This window comes from Heterocephalus glaber, unplaced genomic scaffold (assembly GCF_053883595.1).
Source record: "Heterocephalus glaber isolate CG9 unplaced genomic scaffold, H.glaber_assembly_v1.0 deba00001724, whole genome shotgun sequence".
NCBI lineage: Eukaryota > Metazoa > Chordata > Mammalia > Rodentia > Bathyergidae > Heterocephalus > Heterocephalus glaber.
The window spans coordinates 10,587,839-10,608,821 of record NW_028258435.1 but is presented as its reverse complement, the minus strand read 5'-3'; the positions used below and the strand labels follow the sequence as shown (position 1 = coordinate 10,608,821).

At 35.9% G+C, this 20,983-nt stretch overlaps 1 protein-coding gene across 2 annotated transcripts in view; it reads left to right on the top strand.

Moving 5' to 3' along the window:
* The window catches only part of LOC101698969 (uncharacterized), a 34,156-nt gene extending 14,526 nt beyond the window's left edge, over nucleotides 1-19,630 (top strand). Inside the window, exons 2-5 of one of the 2 annotated variants that reach the window (XR_015446716.1) lie at nucleotides 7,210-7,510; nucleotides 8,556-9,317; nucleotides 11,952-12,078; nucleotides 12,272-12,603. Coding sequence is in view for 1 of the 2 variants with exons in the window: in XM_087199606.1 (XP_087055732.1) it covers nucleotides 12,045-12,078; nucleotides 12,272-12,332; nucleotides 14,133-16,140 (2,103 nt within the window). In the remaining variant the exon portion in view is untranslated. Of the gene's footprint in view, nucleotides 1-7,209; nucleotides 7,511-8,555; nucleotides 9,318-9,340; nucleotides 12,079-12,271; nucleotides 12,604-14,132 lie in introns of those variants that run through there. The other variant, XM_087199606.1, reaches the window with a different exon arrangement.
* The last annotated feature ends 1,353 nt before the right edge of the window (nucleotides 19,631-20,983 follow it).

Genomic DNA, 20,983 nt, shown 5'->3' with positions numbered 1-20,983 from the left:
AAGGGAAAAGAACTTGACATACAGATAAGTGAGTCATATAGGACTCCAGCTAGCCTTGATCAAAAAAAAATCTACACATAGGGCTGGGGATTTAGCTCAGCAGTTTTGCCACCTGCTAGGAAAGCTTGGAGTGATGTATTTCAAGCCCTAAAGGAAAACAGCCTCCAACCCAGATTGATGTACCCTGCAAAACTTATCTTTCAAAATTGATGGAGAAATAAGATATTTTCATGATAAAGAGTACCTCAGGAACTTCATGAATACCAAACCAACACTCCAAAAAATTTTAGACAATATCCTAGGAAAAGACAATGAGGATCACAACCCCAGGAAGCCCAACAGAATGAATCCATTGGGCGTGACAAATTAAATGCAAAGGGGGAGAATCCAACAAAAAGAAAAGTCATGACAAGGCTTTTAAAGCTTTTAACTTCATCTCCCTAATGAGTGTATAATTCAATCTTGTTATTGTACTGATTAGTATTTTTCTGATTCTAGAGTTGCACACCTTTCCTTGTGCTGGCTATTTATCATCTTTTGTCTACTTTTTAATTGGGTTGTCTATTAATGAGCTGTAAGAGTTCTTTATATATTCTGCTCATAGGTTATATGCATTGTAAATGTGGTCTGTTTAAGGACTACTTTTCATTTTAATGGTGTCATTTAAAGTTCTAAATTTTGATGGAATCTCATTTATCAATTGTTTTCTTTTATACATCATGTTTTTTGTATCTTAGGTAGTTCTTGCCTACCCTAAATTCATAAACATTTTCCCTTATAATTTCTTCTTAAAGTTTTATACTTTTAGGCTTTCATATTTAGGTTCATAGATCCCTTCAAGTTATTTTTATGTATGGAAACAAAGGGTTGACGTTAATTTTTTATGTACGGATATCAGATGTTCTATTGCCATTTGCTGAAAACACTATCTTTTCCTCGGCTCTTGAATTGAGTTTGTGTTCTATAAAATGTTAATGTTAAATAATCTTTCAAAACTTAGTGGACCATTTATGTGTGGTTCTATTTCTAGATTTTGTTTTATTCAAATTATCTATCTGTCTTTCCATACACCAACACTGCCTTAATTACTGTAGCTTTAGAAAAAGTCTTAAAATTAAGTATTAAACGTCTTCCAACACTAGTTTTTTTTGTTTTTTTTTTTTTTTGCTTTGTTTTTTAAGTTTTCTAGGTCCTTTGTACTTCTACATAACTTTTAAATTTCAATATCCAATTTTTCATTTATAGCAAGTATATATAGACCTGAATTTTTATATATACCTCGTGTTTTCTAATCCTACTAAATTCAAATACAAGTTCTAAGGGCTCCTAGAGATTTCTTAGTATTTTCTCTGTAGATGATCATCTCATCTACATATAAAGATTTTGCTTCTCCCTTGCCAATCCTATCCTAAGTGTGTCATTTTATTGCCGGACTATTTTCGTTGGGCCTAGGTTTCAAAGTTTAATGGACAGATAAAGAGTAAGCATATCTGCCCTTGTTCCACACCTTAAGGAGAAAGCATTGTATCTTCTCCATTTATATAAGGTGTTCTCTATGGAGTACATGTCTTTAAATCTGTTGAGAAGGTTCTGTTCTACTTCTAGTTTCCTGATAGCTTTTCCCATGAACAGCTGTGGAATTTAGTCCAATACTTTTTCTGCAACTCCTGACAGGATCATATGGCTTTTTTCTTTCCTCTGTTAAAATGATGACTTTTGGGGGTGGATCTTCCAATGCTGAACCAACACTGCCATCCCTATAACAAAACCACTTTCTACATACTGCCAGATCTGACTTCTAAAAGTTTGTTTTGTTAAACAAATTTCTATCTATGTTCATCCTTTTTTCTTCTATTATCTTTATCCAGTTTTAGGATTAGCACAATGTTGATTTCCTAAAATGAGGGGAGAAGTGTTCCTTCTTTTTTTCTGCTTTAAATGTTTGATATAATTTATCAGTTAAGTTATATATGAGCCTGTTGTTGTCATATAGTTAGATTTTCAAGCTAAGAATATGCTTTCTTTAATAGGTGCTATTCAAATTTTCTATTTCCTCCAGAGTTAGTTTCATTAATTTGTCTTCCAAAGTACTCCTTAGAAGTTGTCAAATTTATTTTAAAACAGATTTTTGAAATATTTCTACATCCTTTTCAACTCTGTAAAATCTGTGGTAATGTCTCCTAGGTCTTCATATATTATTTTTAAAGATATATAATTGATATTGTGTAATAGGAAATAAAGGCCTAAAGAATAGGGGAAGTGGGAGAGGTAGGGGAAATGAAAGAAGGGGAAAAAATATGAGAAAAGGAAAAAAATGGAAACAAAATCTTTGCAAACAGAGAAGTGTAGAGGAGGTGAAGGGAGGTCAGGGGAAGGGGAAAAAAATAAGAACCAAGATATTCATGTAATGATACAAGATCCCAATGATATATATACATGTATTTTATACCTAAAGTGTACCAATATACTTAATGGGAAAAAAAAATTTTTTTAATTTTTTTAAAAAAGAAATTTTTCTTTTCCTGGTCACTAATTGCAGTCTTATCTTTTATATCTGATATTCTGTCCTTGCATTGGCTCATTCTGCTGCATAAACTTTCAGTGGAGTTTTTAATCTCCTGGAAATCTGTTTCGATCTGTTTTATGGATTCCATTTGTTTCCTATTTTGGGATTCCATCATATTCCTCAGTTCCTCTGTTTTTTTATCTGTGTCTGCTCTAGATTTATTAATCATGTCTTGCACTATGGGCACAATCTTTGCTGTTATCTGAGAAATTATTTCTAATATTTTTTCTAGGTCCGTTTTCGTTGCCAATTCAGGGAGTCGTCCAGGTTGTTGAGTATCATCAGATTGTTCTATCTCATTGCCCTTTGGGGTTTCCTTAAGTGATCTGGAAGTCTGGTTTTGGCACTTATTTACATGTCTTCTCATTTCAACAGATGCAGTCTGCTGTGTCTTTGTTGAGGTGACTTTTTGCTCACCCAGTGGTCTTCAATTCTCAGCAAGCCACCGAACAGCCTTTACTGTGCTGCTCACCAGTACACCAATTTGTAGGTTCATAGTGGTGGCCTTCTAGATCCCTAAGCTGACCTGTTGTCTGGATGGGCTTCTGGTTGGGACCTGAGCACACTTGGGATAGTATCTAGTTGTGCCTCTCGCTGGTGCCCCTGTGTAGCTATTGTCTGGGAGGGCCTTTGGTTGGGTGCTGTGCACCCCAGTTTCTGTTGTCTGTACAGGTTTTGCCTAGGGTCTCCTCACACTTATCAGTGGTATCGGGGGGAGCCTCTGGGTATTGCTTGTGTGCCTGTACAGCTCTTCTCCAGGCAGTTCCCTGGCTCTGGCTGATGTGAGCCACTGGCTGAAGCCTGTGTGACTATGCAGCCCCTTTCTGGGTGGGCCTTTGGATTGGGCGGGTGTGCCCGAGCCTCTGGGGTCAGGGTGGAGCCCTGGCTGGGATCCTCCTGGAGCTGCACCAGTCTGGGCCACACAGCTGCTCCCAGGGATCTGCACACACCAGTGGAATGGTGGGCCTCCAGTGGGAGCCCTTGTGCCCATGTAGCTCCTCTCTGGGCAGGCCTTTTCTTTTGGTTTTTTTGTTTGTTTGTTTTTTGGTACTAGGGATTGAACTCTGGTCCTGGCGCTTGTGAGGCAGGCAGCAGAACCACTAAGCTAAATCCCTGGCCCTTTTGGTTTTTTTAAAACAGTGATTCCCTATGTGTGCAGGTGACCTTGCTGAACGTGGTGGTGTATCCTTGAAATCTCAACACTTGGTAGGCTGAGGCAAAAGGATTGCCTTGAGTTGGAGGCCAGCCTGGGTACATAGTGAGTTTAACACCAGTCTGAACTATGTACAAAGACACTGTCTCCAAAAAAACACCCAGAAAGAGAAAGAACTTGTGGTTTTCTTCTGCCTCAACCTACCCAACTGCCTGGCTGTCAGATTTTATCTGTGCATAGTATTTCTCTCTATGAGTATATGGCTGATTTTTAAAGAATATGTTGATAATATTTTATAAAGGTAGATATATAAATTCTTGGAAGTGTATGAGTATTTCTCAATGTTGATAGTCTTTACATTGATATGTGAGAATTTTCTTATATAAAGCAAAATATTGGCATAGATTGAGACAAGTAGCAGAATGGTCTGTCTGATAATTCCTTTTCTTTCTCTTTTTTTTTTTTGGTACTGGGGATCAAACTCATTACCTTGTGCTTGCAAGGCAGGCACTGGAATCACTGAGCCATATCCCCGGTGATAATTCCTTTTAAAGCTGACATTAGAAGTTTATGGAAAAATTGATAAAAGTTCAGTCTTCTAATAATGTGTGTTTTTAAACATAATTTCTTCCCTAAAATGTTCATGGTATTCACATGAGTACATTTTTTTCACTTTTGATTCTATTAATAACAGGGCCGGTGATATAGCTCAGCAGCATGGCATCTGCCTGGCAATCATAAGGCCCTGAATTTGATTCCCGGTACAGAAAGAAACAAAAGAGAAAAAATAACAGATCATTCTTTTATTTTCTTTTCTTTTTTTTTTTTTTTTTTTTTTTTTTGGTACTGGGGATCAAACTCGGGACCTTATGCATGCAAGGCAGGCAGCGGAACCACTGAGCTAAATCCCTGGCCCAACAAATCATTCTTTAAACTTCTAGTATGTCTCAACCTTAAACAAACCAAAGACTATTTGTTTCTCTGTAGTTACTATGTGAATACTAACCTTAATTTACAAAAAAGATTTGAGAGCTATTCCTTATGTTTTTTTTTTATTCCAAATCTTTGGCTTTTTTGCATTCATGCAGTTTTAGTATTAAAACTATGAGAAAGACTATAATATTTTTCAGTTAATCTCTGACAAGACAGATCTTCTTGTCATGTTACATCTTGATCCTTTCATCATCTGTGGATAATGATTTGGCCTCTTCCATTTCAATCCTCATGACACATGAATTTTGGTCTCATGTGACAGAACAGTGGGGACAGTGAATGTCCTTGACTAATTTCTGATCCTAAAAGAATTCATGTAGCGTGTCTCTATTTAGAGTCCCATATATTAGTTTCATGGTATATGTACTTTGTCTATTTACTAATCCCTCTCAGCTTTTTATTATAGACATTTAATGAATAATTAATAGAAATTGAGATTTAGAAAACATGTTTATGGCAAGATTCAAATAATTACATGAGGTTTTTCTTGGTTGATTTATGTTTCTATTGCTGAACTATCCTAACATTTGATAAAATATACAAATATCACTTAATTATATTTTGGCTGAGTGAGTGTGCATGCATGTATATGTGTGATTGTATGACTGTGTGTGTGTCTGTGTGTATGTAGTACTTCAGATTGCAACTAGGGCATCACATATGCTAGGGACAATGCTATCATTTAGCTTCTTGCCAAGATGAGAAGCTATTTTCTAACAAACTCATGTGATATACTAGTTCATGTTTTATCTTGCTAAGAAAAATCTGTATACATAGGTGTTATAGTCTTTTGTAACCATGTTGCCCATGTTCAGGTAAAGATCATACTAACTTGATAACATTTCTGCAGAGATTTCCTGCGTGTGTGTGTGTGTGTGTATGTGTGTGTGTGTATGTGTGTGTGTATGTGTGTGTGTTTGTGTGTATATATATATATGTGTGTGTGTGTGTGTATGTATTTCTAAACAGAGTCTTACTCTGTTGCCCAAGCTGATCTTGAACTCATGAATTCTCCTGCCAAATGCTGAGATTACAGGTATTTACCACCATGCCTGGCTCTCCTACTCCTTTTTTTAAATTGGGTATGGGAGACCTTCTTAGCTGAGCATATCTTTTTTTTTTTTTAGTATAATGGTTGCATTTGTATATATTTTATATACATAACATATATTCATCATGAGGAATTGGTGCATATACAAATCTCATCTTAATCTGTATCTTAAAGCTTCATAGAAACACCTGTAATCCCATTGGGAGATGAATTTATAAAGGGAAGGTTTTGTGTGTGTGTGACATAAATAGTTTGACAGTTTACAAAGAAAATAACAAGTACAAAATACCATGGAGAAATTTTCTTAGAGTTCTTAAATTTCTCATAAGAAATTTACAACAGAGGAAGATCAGAGATCATTTACAACAGAGGAAGCTCCTGTCGAAACAGGAAGAGAAAAGAGGTGACAAGAATGCCCTACCACATAGGAAAGTAAGCACATCTGCTGTCAGTATAAGCAAGACATGTGCTTGGAACATGAAGTTGTCATGTGAAGACTGTCTTGGTTGTGACAGTTGAAGCAAAGATTATTTTTGTTGTACAGTACTATTAATAGTTTCATTTTAGTTCATATAGGTTTTGACTTTGGATGTTCTCTTAGGTTTTATAAGCAAGTACACAGCTGATGTAAAAATGTTGCTGTCTATTCTAAGTATTCATACATTTCATATTTTATTTTATTTATATCTTATTTCCCTGCTAAGTATGTGTTGTACAACATAGTGGGAAGCTCTTGACAAAATAGGAAGAGAAGAGAGATGACAGGAATAGCTTGCCACATAGGAAAGGAAAACAAAGCACATGTGCAGTCGATAGCAATACATGTGTGTGTGGATCATGCTGTTGTTATGTGTGAAGATAGGTGTGATAATTAAAGATTTTTTTAGAGTTCTATTAGTATTTGCATTGTAGCTCATATAGGAATTTATTTCTGTTGTTAATTTTTAGGCATTGTAACCCAAAAAACAGTTGATGTTGAAAATTTTGCTGCTTTTCTATAAACAATAAATATTAAAAATTCAAAAGTTTATTTTTAAATATTTTTCCTGTTACTCATTGTTTAATAAAATAAAACTCATAAAATTAAAATTGATATTTCATCAATAGAAATATTCTGAAGAATAAATGTGGGTGTAATACTCTTATGTTTATTGCACTTTATGACAAAATTAATGTTATGCTCTGCTGTTACAAAAAAAGACAACCTAGGGCCGAGGACTTAGCTCAGTGGTGACCCGAGTTCTATCCCCGGTACCAAAAAAAAAAAGACAACCTAGTCAGTGGAGTTGTATGAAGAGATGATTTTCAGAAGGTAAACAAAACATGTAAATTCTAGGCACAGAGCAGTATTCAAGTACAATGGTGAGGTAACCACCAATGCACAGGGAAAAAAGGATAATTCTATTTTGATTATTTGATCTGCACATTTTGTCTCATGAAAATCAGGGTTAGGACTAAGAAGATTCTTGCTTAGTGCTGAAAGATTTGGATTGAGTACCTTTGTCTCACTTAACTTATCAATGTTGCTGAGAAGTAGACAAATAACATGAACTTGCCAGCAGGAATTTAAAGGTGAGTGACTTTACACTGAGACCCTGTTAAAAAGCAAATGGCACTGTAGCTGTCCTCAGTACATTTTGTCCTGAAGAATTCCCTTCCATTACAGCCCCCTACCCCCTGCATCTACGTGGATTGAAAACTCTAGAAGATCTGTAAATGTAACAACCTTCAGACTGCTGAAAAGAAGGTATCTCATGTGTACATGGTTTTGGTAGGCTCTGCTTTCTGAAGTTTAACTGATTTCCATGAGGCTTTTTCTGGAAAATGCTTGTTTTTACATAAAAGTATTGCTGTTATCAGACAAGAATTTGTACATACAAAGAATATGTGAGAAGGGAATGTTAGAGACTCATTTAGATAGTTTTTTTAGGTCAGACAATGAAGCAAGTTAATTGTATTGTTTTTGTTGATTAGACAATATGTATCATGTGCACAACTGAAGAGGAAAGGCATTATATTAGGTCATTTTTTTTTCGTACTGGGGATTGAACTCAGGGCCTTGTGCTTGGGAGGCAGGCATCTGTACCACTGAGCTAAATCCCCAGCCTATTAGGTCATTTTTGTAAGAGTATTAGTCCAATTTCTCCAGGCTCAAAACAAGTATCATGATAGAATAAAATGGAAAATGATAGCTGCCCACTTCTTGATGGGCATGAAACAGAGGGCAGAGAAAGTCTTGAGTGGAAGGAGCCACAGAACAGATAGTAAAGCCCTGCCTTTATGCATGATTCAGACCCACACAGACATACGCTTTACAAATATGACAGGCATCTCTAAAAGCAGTCAGGTTGACCATTGAGGCTAACCATCAGATGACTCCAGGTCTGATCATTCGTGTGGTGTAATTAATGTGTTGAAGGAGACATTTTCAACATGTGAGGAGAGGACTGTGAACTACACAAAAGGTGCAATGTTTTTGCTTCACAATAAAGTGATTGCCTGTGGGTCATTCTGGCACTCGTGCTTAGAAATATTAGTAGTCTTCATAATGTAATTTTCCTTTGTGACCTTGAATGAAGTACATTGCCTATCTGAGACACTTCAATATTTCCTTCCCTTTTGTATTAATTCATTTGCATACTACTGTCATATTACTCCAGTTTCTTTGTTTATGAAATGATTATATTCCCTTCACAGCATGTTTTTCTTTGCTAAAAATAAGTAAACTTATAAAGTATTATAGTCTGTGCTATGAAGCAAAGTGCCTCATTCAATTTTCTACCTTCCCTTAGGTTTCACTGTGTCCTGTCATTGCCTACACACAAGTTCTTTGGCTGGCTGAATTGCCCATCAACAGATGAATGGATAAATAAAATGTGGTACTTATATACAGTGGATTACTATTCTCCCATAAAAAAGGATAAACTTTAGACATTTTTTAGGCAAATACATGCATCTCGAGACCATAATTTTAAATGAAATAAATCAGATACACAAATTTAAATATTGCATTGTTTCTCTCCTATGAGAAACCCAAAGGATAAGTAAGGAGCAAACTGGAGAACAGATACTGGGTAGTGGGAAAAACTTGTTGAGATGGGAAGAGGAATAAGGGAGGAGGAGGGAAGGATAGGAAAAGGGGTTTAAAAAAAGAATGGAAGAAAAAATGGAAACAAAGCTTTTGTAAATGCAAAGGGGAAGAAGGTTGAAGGAAGTGGAAGGGAATGGGAAAAAAAAATTGAGATGTGTTATGTACAGGTACAAATTCCACATGATGAATGTGATCATTTTGTATGGCAAACCTGTACTAATTTTAAAAAAGCTGTGTCTTAAAATGCAATTTTGGCTCATTAATAAAGGAGCTTCTGCGGATCATTGCAAGAGACCAATGAAATTAAAATATTACTAACAAGATATGACAAAACCATGAACCTGCTTGACTCAATAAAACTCACTGTAAATGCAAGTATCTTTGACAGTGAAACTGGTGCTAATGGAGCTACTGTTCTGTCCACTTCTGCAGTGAACACCTTGGAGAACAGAAAGACATATAAGTATAATATATATAATATATATATTCTTATATCTATCTATATATAAGACATATAAAGGAGCTTACTAGCCAAGGATGTAAGACAATAATTAAGCACATAAAACCACCAGACCTGGTGGTATCTGCCTGTAATCCCAGCAGTTGAGAGGCTGAGAAAGGAGGGATCTCCTCCAGGAGTACAAGGCCAGCCTGGGCTACATAGTGAATTCAGGGCTAACCTGAATTACACAAAGCAACCCTGTCTTAAAAAACAAACAAAAACCCCACATAATACGATCATAGAGCCAAGAATAGCAGTGATAATTAATTTTTCAATTGTTTCCTGTGATTCAGAAGTGTATATATAACCCTTGAGATAATATGTACACCCATACGATATGAGGCATTTCTACATACCAGAAAGTTGCAGAGGTAACATCACTTCTAAAGAGTTTGTTTATATCTGAGAATTTATATAACTCCAAATGAATCAGCTTTATTATCCACTGAGCAACTGTTGGAAGCAAATACTCTTTAGAATTAAGCCCAATAGAAAGAGTGCACTGAAATTTTTCTGGCCCTTTGTCACAGCTGTTTTGCCTGTATCATGTGTGATCAATAGGTCTTATAAAGCTGTGCTCCAATTCACTGCCTTCTGCCTCAAAACAAGGAAACCATATGTTTTTTGAGGTTGCCTTTTTTTTGGTCTCAGTATACAAAATGTATAAGGTAGCTTATTTGTCCTAAGCATTAGACATTTTAGAAATAATGCATAATCTGGAGACATTTGTCTTTTCAATAATGCTGTGCTTATCTGAACAACATGCTTAATGAATGTACCTAAAGTACAATAGGCCATGTGCATTTTTCATTTAATGCCTGAGTCCTGTTCCTGTGATTAGGTCTCTAAATGAGTGGTGTGCTAAAGGAGGAATTGTATACAGTATACACTTTACAATATTCAGGACAAAGAAATGATCAAAGAAAAGTCCAACTTGCTCACGTTGCTTTTATTTGCATAACTCTTCTTTGCAGTACTATTATATATAACAACATAAAATACATTACTGTGCTATACAGTATAATCAGCAAAATTAGAGTACTGCATAAACAAGATGTACTGTACAGAGAAAGACATTGAGGCTCTGTCAGTATGTGCAGAACTATACGAAAAGAAGGTAAGTCATAAGTCAGAAAAAACATGCCTCAGTTGTGAATGCAGTCATTAAAACAAGTCATTAAATGAGGAATGTTTGTATTGGCTTCAGTGTTTCTATCTAGGTTATTCTTGAGTATTTTCTGAAATGCTGGTTTAGCATTCATATGTCTCTTGAGCTGGACTTTTTCATGAAATGTCCTTATTTCTCCATCGATAATGAAAAAGAGCTTTGCTGGGTAAGTTAAACTAGGTTGGAAGTTATTCACTCTTAGGGCTTGAAACACATCACTTCAAGTACTTCTGGCCTTTAAGGTTTGTGTTAAGATGTCTGTTGTAATACTAATTGGTTTACCTTTATAGGTGATTTTGGGATTTTCTCTGTTTTAAATTTTTGTTCTTGTTATTGGATATTTGGCAGTAATAAGGATATGCCTTGGTGAGCCCCTTTTTTTATCGTAGTTTTCTGGTGTTCTCTAAGCCTCATTTACTTCTGTTTTTAACTTTTTCTCATATTTGGGGATTTTTCTATGATTTCTGTAAACACATTAATAATTTCATCTATGTTATCTTCTGGTTTTTCTGTAACTCCAATTAGCCTTAGGTTGGTCTTTTTAGTGTTGTCTAGTAGCTGCTAGATGATCTTTCTTCCCTTTCCTTTGGTCTCTTTGAGTACTTCTATGTAATTTACCATGTGTCCTTAATTTCAGACTGACTGGTCTGTTTTGGGGCTCTCTCTGGGCTGGGCATATGGGCTGGAGTAGACACTCAGTCCTATGATCCTCTGTGGGCTGGGTGTGTAGCCCTATCCTGTGGCTGAGGGCATGGCATTCAGTTGATCGATCCATTCTCTTGTTACACTATTACACATTTGAAAATTTTATATCTCTATGACAGGAAAGTATTTCATGTCATTGAGCTATATGATAATGTCTTTAATCTAATTTCATTGTTAGACATTCTCCAGTGAATACTGTAATACTTTTCATTACCATTTTAAATTACCATTCATGAATTTCACTTTGTATTTCATTACAGTTTTGTCTATGAAACCAGTTTCAAGTTTCCTAATGCTGTCTAAATACGATCAGAAGAGGAAGGAATCTATTTCCTAAATAATAATTTGAAAACAGATATGTTTTCTGTGTTCTATCAGAGCAAGTCATTAGATATTCATCTACCTCAGTTCTTTTTACCCTATGTCTGATTGAGTAGGCTCTCTCCACAAACCATGCTTTGCAGATAGTGTGGAAATAAAATGGGTTAGCCAGCAGGTGAACCAGTATTCTCATTCTGCTGTTTCATTAGCAGTGAATTCACATCTAGCATCAAAATTTCTGTGTCACAAATGCATGTGGATGAAAATTAAGTGTTTGATGACCAAGGCATGAAGTAACCACTTGTGGGACTCAGCTTAATTTTGGTTTTTTGAGTAGATTTGAAATATTTCATATTGTGATTCTCACTGTTCTTCCTGGAAATATATTTCTGATGATTTAGAAGGCAGTGACCTTTGAGGATGTGGCTGTGAACTTCACTACAGAGGAGTGGGCTTTGCTGGATCCATCCCAGAAGAAGCTCCACAGAGATGTGATGTGGGAAAACTTTAGGAATGTGGCTGCTGTAGGTAAGGAAGAAATCAGTTCTCATTTATGCAGAGAGCATTGGTTATTGCTCATCAGTACAATTTACTTCGTTGGAATATGGAAATATTTTCATAAATCTTCTGGGAATGGTCACATTATATCATGAATCTAACTGAAAGCTAATACTTTTTCTATAATGTAGTAACTCATTACATTTCTTTTTCTATACTTTAGGAAGAAACTGGGATGACCAGCAAATTGAAGATGAGTACAAAACTTACAGGAAAAATTTAAGGTGATTTTCACTCACAACACTGTTTCCCAAAGGTCAGAAATGTTAAAACCAAGCAGACTGCATGAATGAGGCCATGTTAAAAAAAAAAAAATACAGAGAGCCAGGCATGGTGGCCATGCCTATAATACCAGCACTTGGACATCTGATGCAGGAGGATTGCCAGGAGTTTGAGGCCAGCCTGTGCTACAGTAAGTACATGGCTGGGCTGAACTATGTAGGCAGACCTTGTCTTAAAAATCAAAAAAACAAACAAACAAAATGAGGCCATGTTCAGATTTCTTTAATTGCACAAAATTTCTCCAAAGAGGCATATATGTTTAGTGTCTAGAATCTGAAAATTGAATATTTGAAATATTTCAATATCTGAAATGTTTGTATTGACATTATGCCACAAGTGACATTATCTAATGTATAATAATAAATTATTTTCAAAGCTCAAAATTATGAAACTGTCATATAAAATTGTTTTAGGCATTTTTTTTTTGGTACTGGGGATTGAACTGGGGACCTTGCACTTGAGAGGTAAGCAGCGGAACCACTGAGCTAAATCCCTGGCTAGGCATTATAGGTATATATTAAAAATTTTGTGTTTAGATGAGAGTCAAGTGCAGAATACCTAATGACATGTACGTATATTTTCAAAAGACTGCTTTCTTATCAAATTATATAATTAATGCTGTATGTTTTTAAATGTGGTATACACATTCAATATTTGCAACATTGATAACTTTGAGGAACTATTCCAAATCCAGATGAGTACCCCTGTTTTGATAATAGCTATTTTCAAGAAATCTTCAAAAGCATTTAGTCCATTTATGTTCTGAAGTACAGTATTAGAAGACACCAACCCGTAACGTTGGTGGGAATGTCATTGTATTATAACATCTATGGAAATGTATATAGAAGTCCCTCAAAAAAGTAAAAATAGAAATTTCATTTTATCCAGCTGTACTTCTACTGGGTGTATTCCCCCAAAGTTAAAGTAATTGTATTATACTAATTCATGCATACTTATGTTTGTAAGAGTAAAACTTACAAAAGTAAAGCTCTGAAAAACATCCTAGATGCCCATTCAGAGATGAGTAGAAAGGAAAAATGGTATAGCCCAAGCAGGATGGAGTATACTGAGAAGCTGAGGCACATTCATGCTCAGCCTGCATAACATAGTGATTGACAAGACTCAACCTCATACTAAAAAGATAAAGAACTCTTGAGAATGTAGCTAGCTCAGTGTTAAAACCCTGGGTTCAGTCTCCAGCACTGAAAATTATGAGGTGTGTATATATAATGGAATGGTATTCAGCCATAAAGGAGAATAAAATGTCGTTTGCCAATAAATGCATGGATCTGCAACCCAAATTATGTTAAATAAGATAAACACAGAATATTTAATACCACATGTTGTATTTTATATGAGATGCAAAATATGAATTAAGTAAAATAAAGCAGAGATGGTAGAAAAGAGAGAGGCAGACATTTTGGAGAGGGTGAAGAGGCTCAGTGTCAGGGGGAGGGGTACAGTCATGAAGGAAAAAGGTATGAAAAATAACATATGGTATACATATGTACCAATTGTTCAAAATGAAAGTAACTAGTATATACTGCTAATATATCACTTCCAAACTCCCAAATACTGTTTCGGTAAAAGCTGTTTCCAAGGCATAATCCAGAGTGTACAGTAGATTCATGATCATATATGCTTAGGGGCCATCAAATCAGATCTCCTGATAAACCATTAATATAAAGACACTTTTAAATGTGACTAGTTATTTTGGTTTTGTTTTTTTTTTTCTTTGACAGAAGTGCAGAGGTAGATAAATGCTCTCAATATAAATTATGGTATCAATATGGAGAAAAAGTTTTTATGACTTCCAGTATAACTGTGCACTTGAAACTGCTTGGTATAAAAGGTGAAAGCCTTGCATGTGGAAAGCCTCTGATTGGTCATTCATCACCAACCATGCCCATCATACATAATGGTGGACTCAAATCATATAAGCTCCATGGATTTGAACAGAAGCTGTCTAATTGTAACAGACATGAGAAAACCTCCACTGACTTTCAGTCCATTCAGAAACATGCAAAGACAAATCCTGAAGAAAAAACATATGGATATAAGCAGTGTGGAAGATCCTGCTCTGATTGCACTGAAGGAAGTAACACTGAAGAGAAATTCTTTGAATGTAAGCAAGATGTGAGAGCCTTCAGTACACCCAACTATGTTCAAATCCAGGAAAGAAATCATAGTAGCATGAATACCTATATATGTATACAACATGGAAAAGATTTGAATTATCACTATGATATTCAGAAACAAAGTGCTCACACTGGAACAAAATCCTATGAACACTCTTGGAAATCCATAAATAATAACACTTCATTTGGTAATCATGTAAGTATTCACATTGTTGGAAAACCCTATGTATGCAAGCAATGTGGGAAAGCTTTCAGCATACAGAGTCATTGTCAAAGACATGAACGAACTCACACTGGGGAGAAACCCTATGTATGTAAGCAATGTGGGAAAGCTTTCAACAGGCACAGTTCTTGTCAAATACATGAAAGAACCCACACTGGGGAGAAACCCTATGTATGTAAGCAATGTGGGAAAGCTTTCAGCACACACAGTTATTGTCAAAGACATGAACGAACTCACACTGGGGAGAAACCCTATGTATGTAAGCAATGTGGGAAAGCTTTCAGCACACATGGTAATTGTCAGATACATGAAAGGAGTCACAGTGGGGAGAAACCCTATGTATGTAAGCAATGTGGGAAAGCTTTCAGCATACATGGTAACTGTCAAACACATGAAAGGACTCATACTCAGGAAAAACCCTATGTATGCAATCAGTGTGGAAAAGCTTTTACCACACACAGTTCTTGTCTAATACATGAACAAACTCACACTGGGGAGAAACACTATGTATGTAAGGAGTGTGGGAAAGCTTTTAGCAGGCACAGTGTATGTAAAATACATGAAAGGACCCACAGTGGGGAGAAACCCTATGTATGTAAGCAATGTGGCAAAGCTTTTAGCACGCACAGTCATTGTCGAAGACATGAACGAACTCACACTGGGGAAAAACCCTATGTATGTAAGCAATGTGGGAAAGCTTTCAGCACACACGGTAATTGTCAAACACATGAAAGGACTCACACTGGGGAAAAACCATATGTATGTAAGCAATGTGGGAAAGCTTTCAGTACACACAGTTCTTGTCAAACACATGAAAGGACTCACACTGGGGAAAAAACCTATGTATGTAAGCAGTGTGGGAAAGCTTTCAGCACACATGGTTCTTGTCAGATACATGAACGGACTCACACTGGGGAGAAACCCTATGTGTGTAAGCAATGTGGGAAAGCTTTCGGCAGGCACAGTGTATGTAAAATACATGAAAGGACTCACACGGGAGAGAAACCCTATGTATGTAACCATTGTGGAAAAGCTTTTAGCAGGCAGAGTGAATGTAAAATACATGAAAGGACTCACACTGGGGATAATCCCTATATATGTAAGCAATGTGGGAAAGCTTTCAAGAGACAGAGTCATTGTAAAACACATGAAAGAACTCACACTAGTGAGAAACCTTATGTGTGTAAGCAATGTGGGAAAGCTTTCAAGAGACAAAGTCATTGTAAAACACATGAAAGGACTCACACTGGTGAGAAACCCTATGTATGTAACCAATGTGGGAAAGCTTTTACCAGACACAGTCACTGTCAAAAACATGAAAGGACTCACAATGAGGAAAATCCCTCTGTATGTAAGCAATATGGAAAGGCCTTTCAGTTATTCTGGTAATCATCATAGATATTAAAAAATTAAAAGAGGAAGTTAACTGAATACATAAAAGTGACTTGCACTGACATGAAAGGACAGTGCAGAGAAGCCCTTTCTTTGTATGCAGTATTTAAAAATCAGTGCCCAGGTATTATATACCTGAAAATTCATAGAATGGAGAATCAGAACATGTGAAATAAAAGGGAAATGTTTTATTTTTCTCAGTGCATTCAAGTTCATGAAAGAATTCATATAAGAGGGAAGCCATATGTATGCAAGCAATATGGGAAACACTTCCATTTTTTCACTTACCATGAAAATCATGAAGGGACTGCCACTGAAGAGAAAGCCTATGTAAATACTGTGTGAAAGGTTTTTATGGTTCTTATAACATCAGAAAACATGTACAAACTCAAAATGAGATTTAGTATAAATACCAAATGTGAGAAAGCTTAAGAATCAGAGTGACAGACAGGTGTTACACTGATTGAAAGCACACATGCAGAGGCAGTCTTCCTCCAATATATCTATGGATTAATAGGCTGATGAGGTTGGAAAGTGCATAATGTTAAATTCAGAGTAACAAAGCACCTTGCATCCAAGTCTTCAACACATGGCCTTTAAGGGACATTTTACATGCAAACCATCGCCTTAGTTGTATGGGTAAAATTCATTCATACAATGATATTTTATTGAGTCTTAAAGGAAATCCTCCATTTGTGAAAATGTAGATCAAGAGGTTATTTGAAGTATGCCACACATAGAAAAATTAAAGGTTTTTAACATCTAAAGTTAACTTTAAAGAAGCAGAGAGTTTAGTGATGGTTGCCATGTGTGTAGGTGGGAAAGTTGATAGATGTTAATGAGAAAGCACAGTGTTTCTCTTGTAGAGTACAAAATGGCATAGATCCCATAGTGATTACAGTGATTGATGCTGTGCCACATAGCATTACAACTTGCTAAAAGTTGTTTTTAGTGATTTCTCCATATATCCAGAAGGTAATTGTGTTAGAGAATACAAGTACTACCAAGGACGAATGTGGTAATTTCACAATATGAACAGCAACAAATTACACTGTAAATGTTCAGTATATGATTTTATTATTTCTTGATGAATACAATTAAATATAGCAAAAATTACATGACTATAATTTCATGCTGTGTCCACAGACTCCTTTAATTTTTACAAATGTAATTTAGTTTGTACTGTTTTTATTTCTGAAAGTATTCAGTATTTGTTGGTCCAAAGGTTGTGGGATATTGTTAAACTGAAAGTGTTCAGTATTTCAGTGAAGTTTATACTTGGATCATTGGAAATGTAAAATAGTTTCTTGAGGATATAATTTGGAAACAATTGACATCATGAGTTTATTTCATCCCATTTTGACAGAAAGTAGTTATATATATGTTCTTTGTACATTTTAAAAGCACTTAAGCTCGTATGATTTAATTCACTTAACATTGTTTTTAAGGTCTATGCATTGTCCTACAAATGTCTTGAATTTTTTCTTTATAGCCAAGTAATATTCCATTATGTATAGATATCATATTTTCTTCATCTGTTAATGAACATATATGAGGAAACAAGAGAGATAGCTTGTTGGCAAATGGAAGGGAATCAAGAAGCCAAGGATAGGAAGAAGGGGATATAAAAAGATTTAATGCCATGTACCAACTACACACAATGAATGCGGTCTTTATGTGTTACAAACATGAACTAAAATGATGATGATGATGATGATGATGATATGAGGAAACATGATCTAGAGCCAGATCAGATGGTGGTGGATGAGGAGGGGAAAGGAAATCTTAATCAAAATGTTAAATACATATGCCTGCTCTCTAAGTTGAATGGACTTCATGTACTTCAAACATGTATTAATTAAAATGCATAATACTTTAATACTAGACCCTATCTTAGTGCATTGTAGTGGGCCAAATCAAAATACCACAGGATTATTCACCTTATGAAATAATTATTTCTCACAGTTGTGCAGCCTAGGAAATCCAGCATCAGAGCACTGGCAACTTCAATATCTCATGAGAAATTGTTTACCTATGGTGACTTCTAACCAAATTCTCAAAAGGCAGGGAGGTGTACAAGGTGCCTCATGTCACAAATTCCAGAGAGCCCACCTCCTCAACCATCACTTTGGAATTAGGTTCTAAAACATGTATTTTGGGATAACTACACATTCAGAACACAGAAATCATTATATGAAGTTATATTGTGTGTTGAACAATATAATGGGTTGCATGTGGCTTCATGTGTCCTCCGGCAGTATTATGCTGATATACAGTACACACTTAGAAGTAAGCGATCTTTTTCAATTAGAATTTACAAGAAATAATGCAATTGTAGATGTGATAACTGAATTAGGCACAGTTTTCCTGAAGGAAAGACAAGTTTGATCACCATTTATTTTGAGATCCTCAAAGTAAATATTAAAAGTAAATGACAGGGATTTTTGCGAGGCTCATAAAATAATTTCCCATGTTATCAGTGCCAGCTGCTTCCTGAGTGGATTAAGCTCCTATCAGCATAGCCAAAAATTGTTACAGAGGACAGAAAAAGAATGTTAAAAATGAAGTTTCTGAGGTCATCAGAGAATCTGCATAGAATCTGCAGTGTGATGTTAAGTTTTAATTTCACAAAGTCAGGCCAGTGCAGTGTATTTCCAAGTGCAATTCATTTCCCCATTTACCACTTCTTTTCCAAAAAACAGGTGTTTCAGCATGGTCACATCACATCACTTGGCTTGAATATCTGACTTCTAGCAAACCCACTCCATTAACTTCCGCCAATGAGTCCTGCATTCTCTGAGTAATGTAACCCTACTTGTCATTTTCCACATTCCCCCTAACACCTCACAGTTCAGTGTAGTAATGTCTTCATTGGCTTCTTCCTCTTTCAATATGGAAACATTCCATTAGATTTCTAAGGGGCACATTTCACATCTGTGGCCTTTCAGGCCTAATTTTTGTAATATGTATGCTAAAGGCCAGAATTATTTCTTTAGAAAGCATGTCAAAATTTCAAGTCTGCATTCGATAACCTGTAAACATATACTTAGAACATGAGTGCATCCAATATGCAGGTCTTTGTCCATGCATTATATATTCAACATTCTAAGGACTTTTTGAGGTACAGTTCTGATTGACTGGTTTTACTGATAAAACACCTGAAGCTAGAGAAATTTTAAAGTATCACAAGTTCTCATAGCTTGGGTCACTATGAAGAAGCTAAAATGTATGTGTATGGGTGTAATTCTACCCTCTTCTGCCCTTATTTTGTTTTTCTCTGACCTATATGCCATGAATCATGAATTCTTCCTCTGCTGCCTGGTCTTTTCCTCGGTCTTCTTTTATTCTGCAAAGGAGAATCTTTTGTGACTTGATCTTACCATGTCTATAATGTACTCATTATTATGGATCCATATGAGATGCCTTGGTAGTGCCCATCTGCTGGTTGAGTTGAAATATTACAAAATAAAGGGAAGGTTCTGACTCATCTCTTGTCTCCTGTGAAAGCTCTCTAAGCTCCCTGCCTTGTGAGGATTACATAATGAATGGTTGTTGTGGAAAAGGCGATAGGAACGGAGAATACAGTAGTGGGAAATGGCTTCACTGACAAACCAAAAATATGCAGCATGTTACATGTCTTTATACAAATGCCCTGATTCTTCATATAGTGAAGGTTTAATGATGAGAAAATTGAGGGATAGCAAAAATGTCATTTTCCACATGCACAAAACTGTCTCTGGGCTCATATTGATGGCCATAGTTGAGACTGTGATACATAGACAGGATAAGAGACCACAAAAGTCTACCCAGTCAGAGGTGGTGTCTGGGTAATGGTAATGACTGTGCTTTTAAACTAGGGTACCTGAGCCTGATTACTTCCTTTTTCTCAGACTCAGGGCTTTTTTTTTCTCTGTTGAGTAAACACTGAGATGTTAGCTGATATCAGAATGCTCTTTGAAATCTTAAAAGTGTCCAAGGAACTAGACTCTTGGATTGGTGATACAAGGTATTATCCTTGAGTCAAAAAAAGGTCTTCCTTCAGCTTAATGTTATCTGTGTTCCTACAGATAAATAAGGCTGGGAAAGTTAAAAAATGCCTTAATTTTGATGATTATGTATACATTCTCCACCATGATCAAATAATTAATTCTGTATTATATGCAAAAGGAGATGTTGGTGTGTTTGGAAACTCCAGAATCCACCCTTATGCCAACCTCCATTTCATTCCAGTCCAAAGACTTTGATAGTTGTGCTCTCTAGCCTTTGTGTGACAGAACCAGTAATAAGGGATGAGCTGATAGGGGCAGTCATTTTTGTTGAGCTTTTGTTGACATTTTGCAATTCTCATAAGCTCTTTTCACATTTCTGTTGAGATAAGAAAATGTGCATGAACTATATTATGTTCCTCAAAAAAAAAAAAAAAAAGCATAGCAGTAGAGAACTTCCTGAAACATAGGAGAATTGAAATATACCTTTTCTTCACCCCAACAATCTGGGTTCAACTTACATGGTGGCAAAACCTTTTACCTAGGCTTTTACAGGCACAAGAGTGATAATTCTCTCTGATGCTTCATAGTCTTCACACAGACCAATTTTAAGAATGCCATCTCTCCATGTTCAATATGCTAACATGTCTGCTTACTATAGTCTGTATTATCAATGCCAATTCATCATTTCCTAGTAAACTTTGTAGTTCAAATGATTGCAGGTAAAATACTACCTCTTCTATGATCTTGTCAGTTTCACACTTCCTTTTATATTTTCATGGCATCTTGCTCTCATTTATTTTCTACTAAATTCACAGCAATGTTTATTTTCATTTATTATGAAAATATTGAAC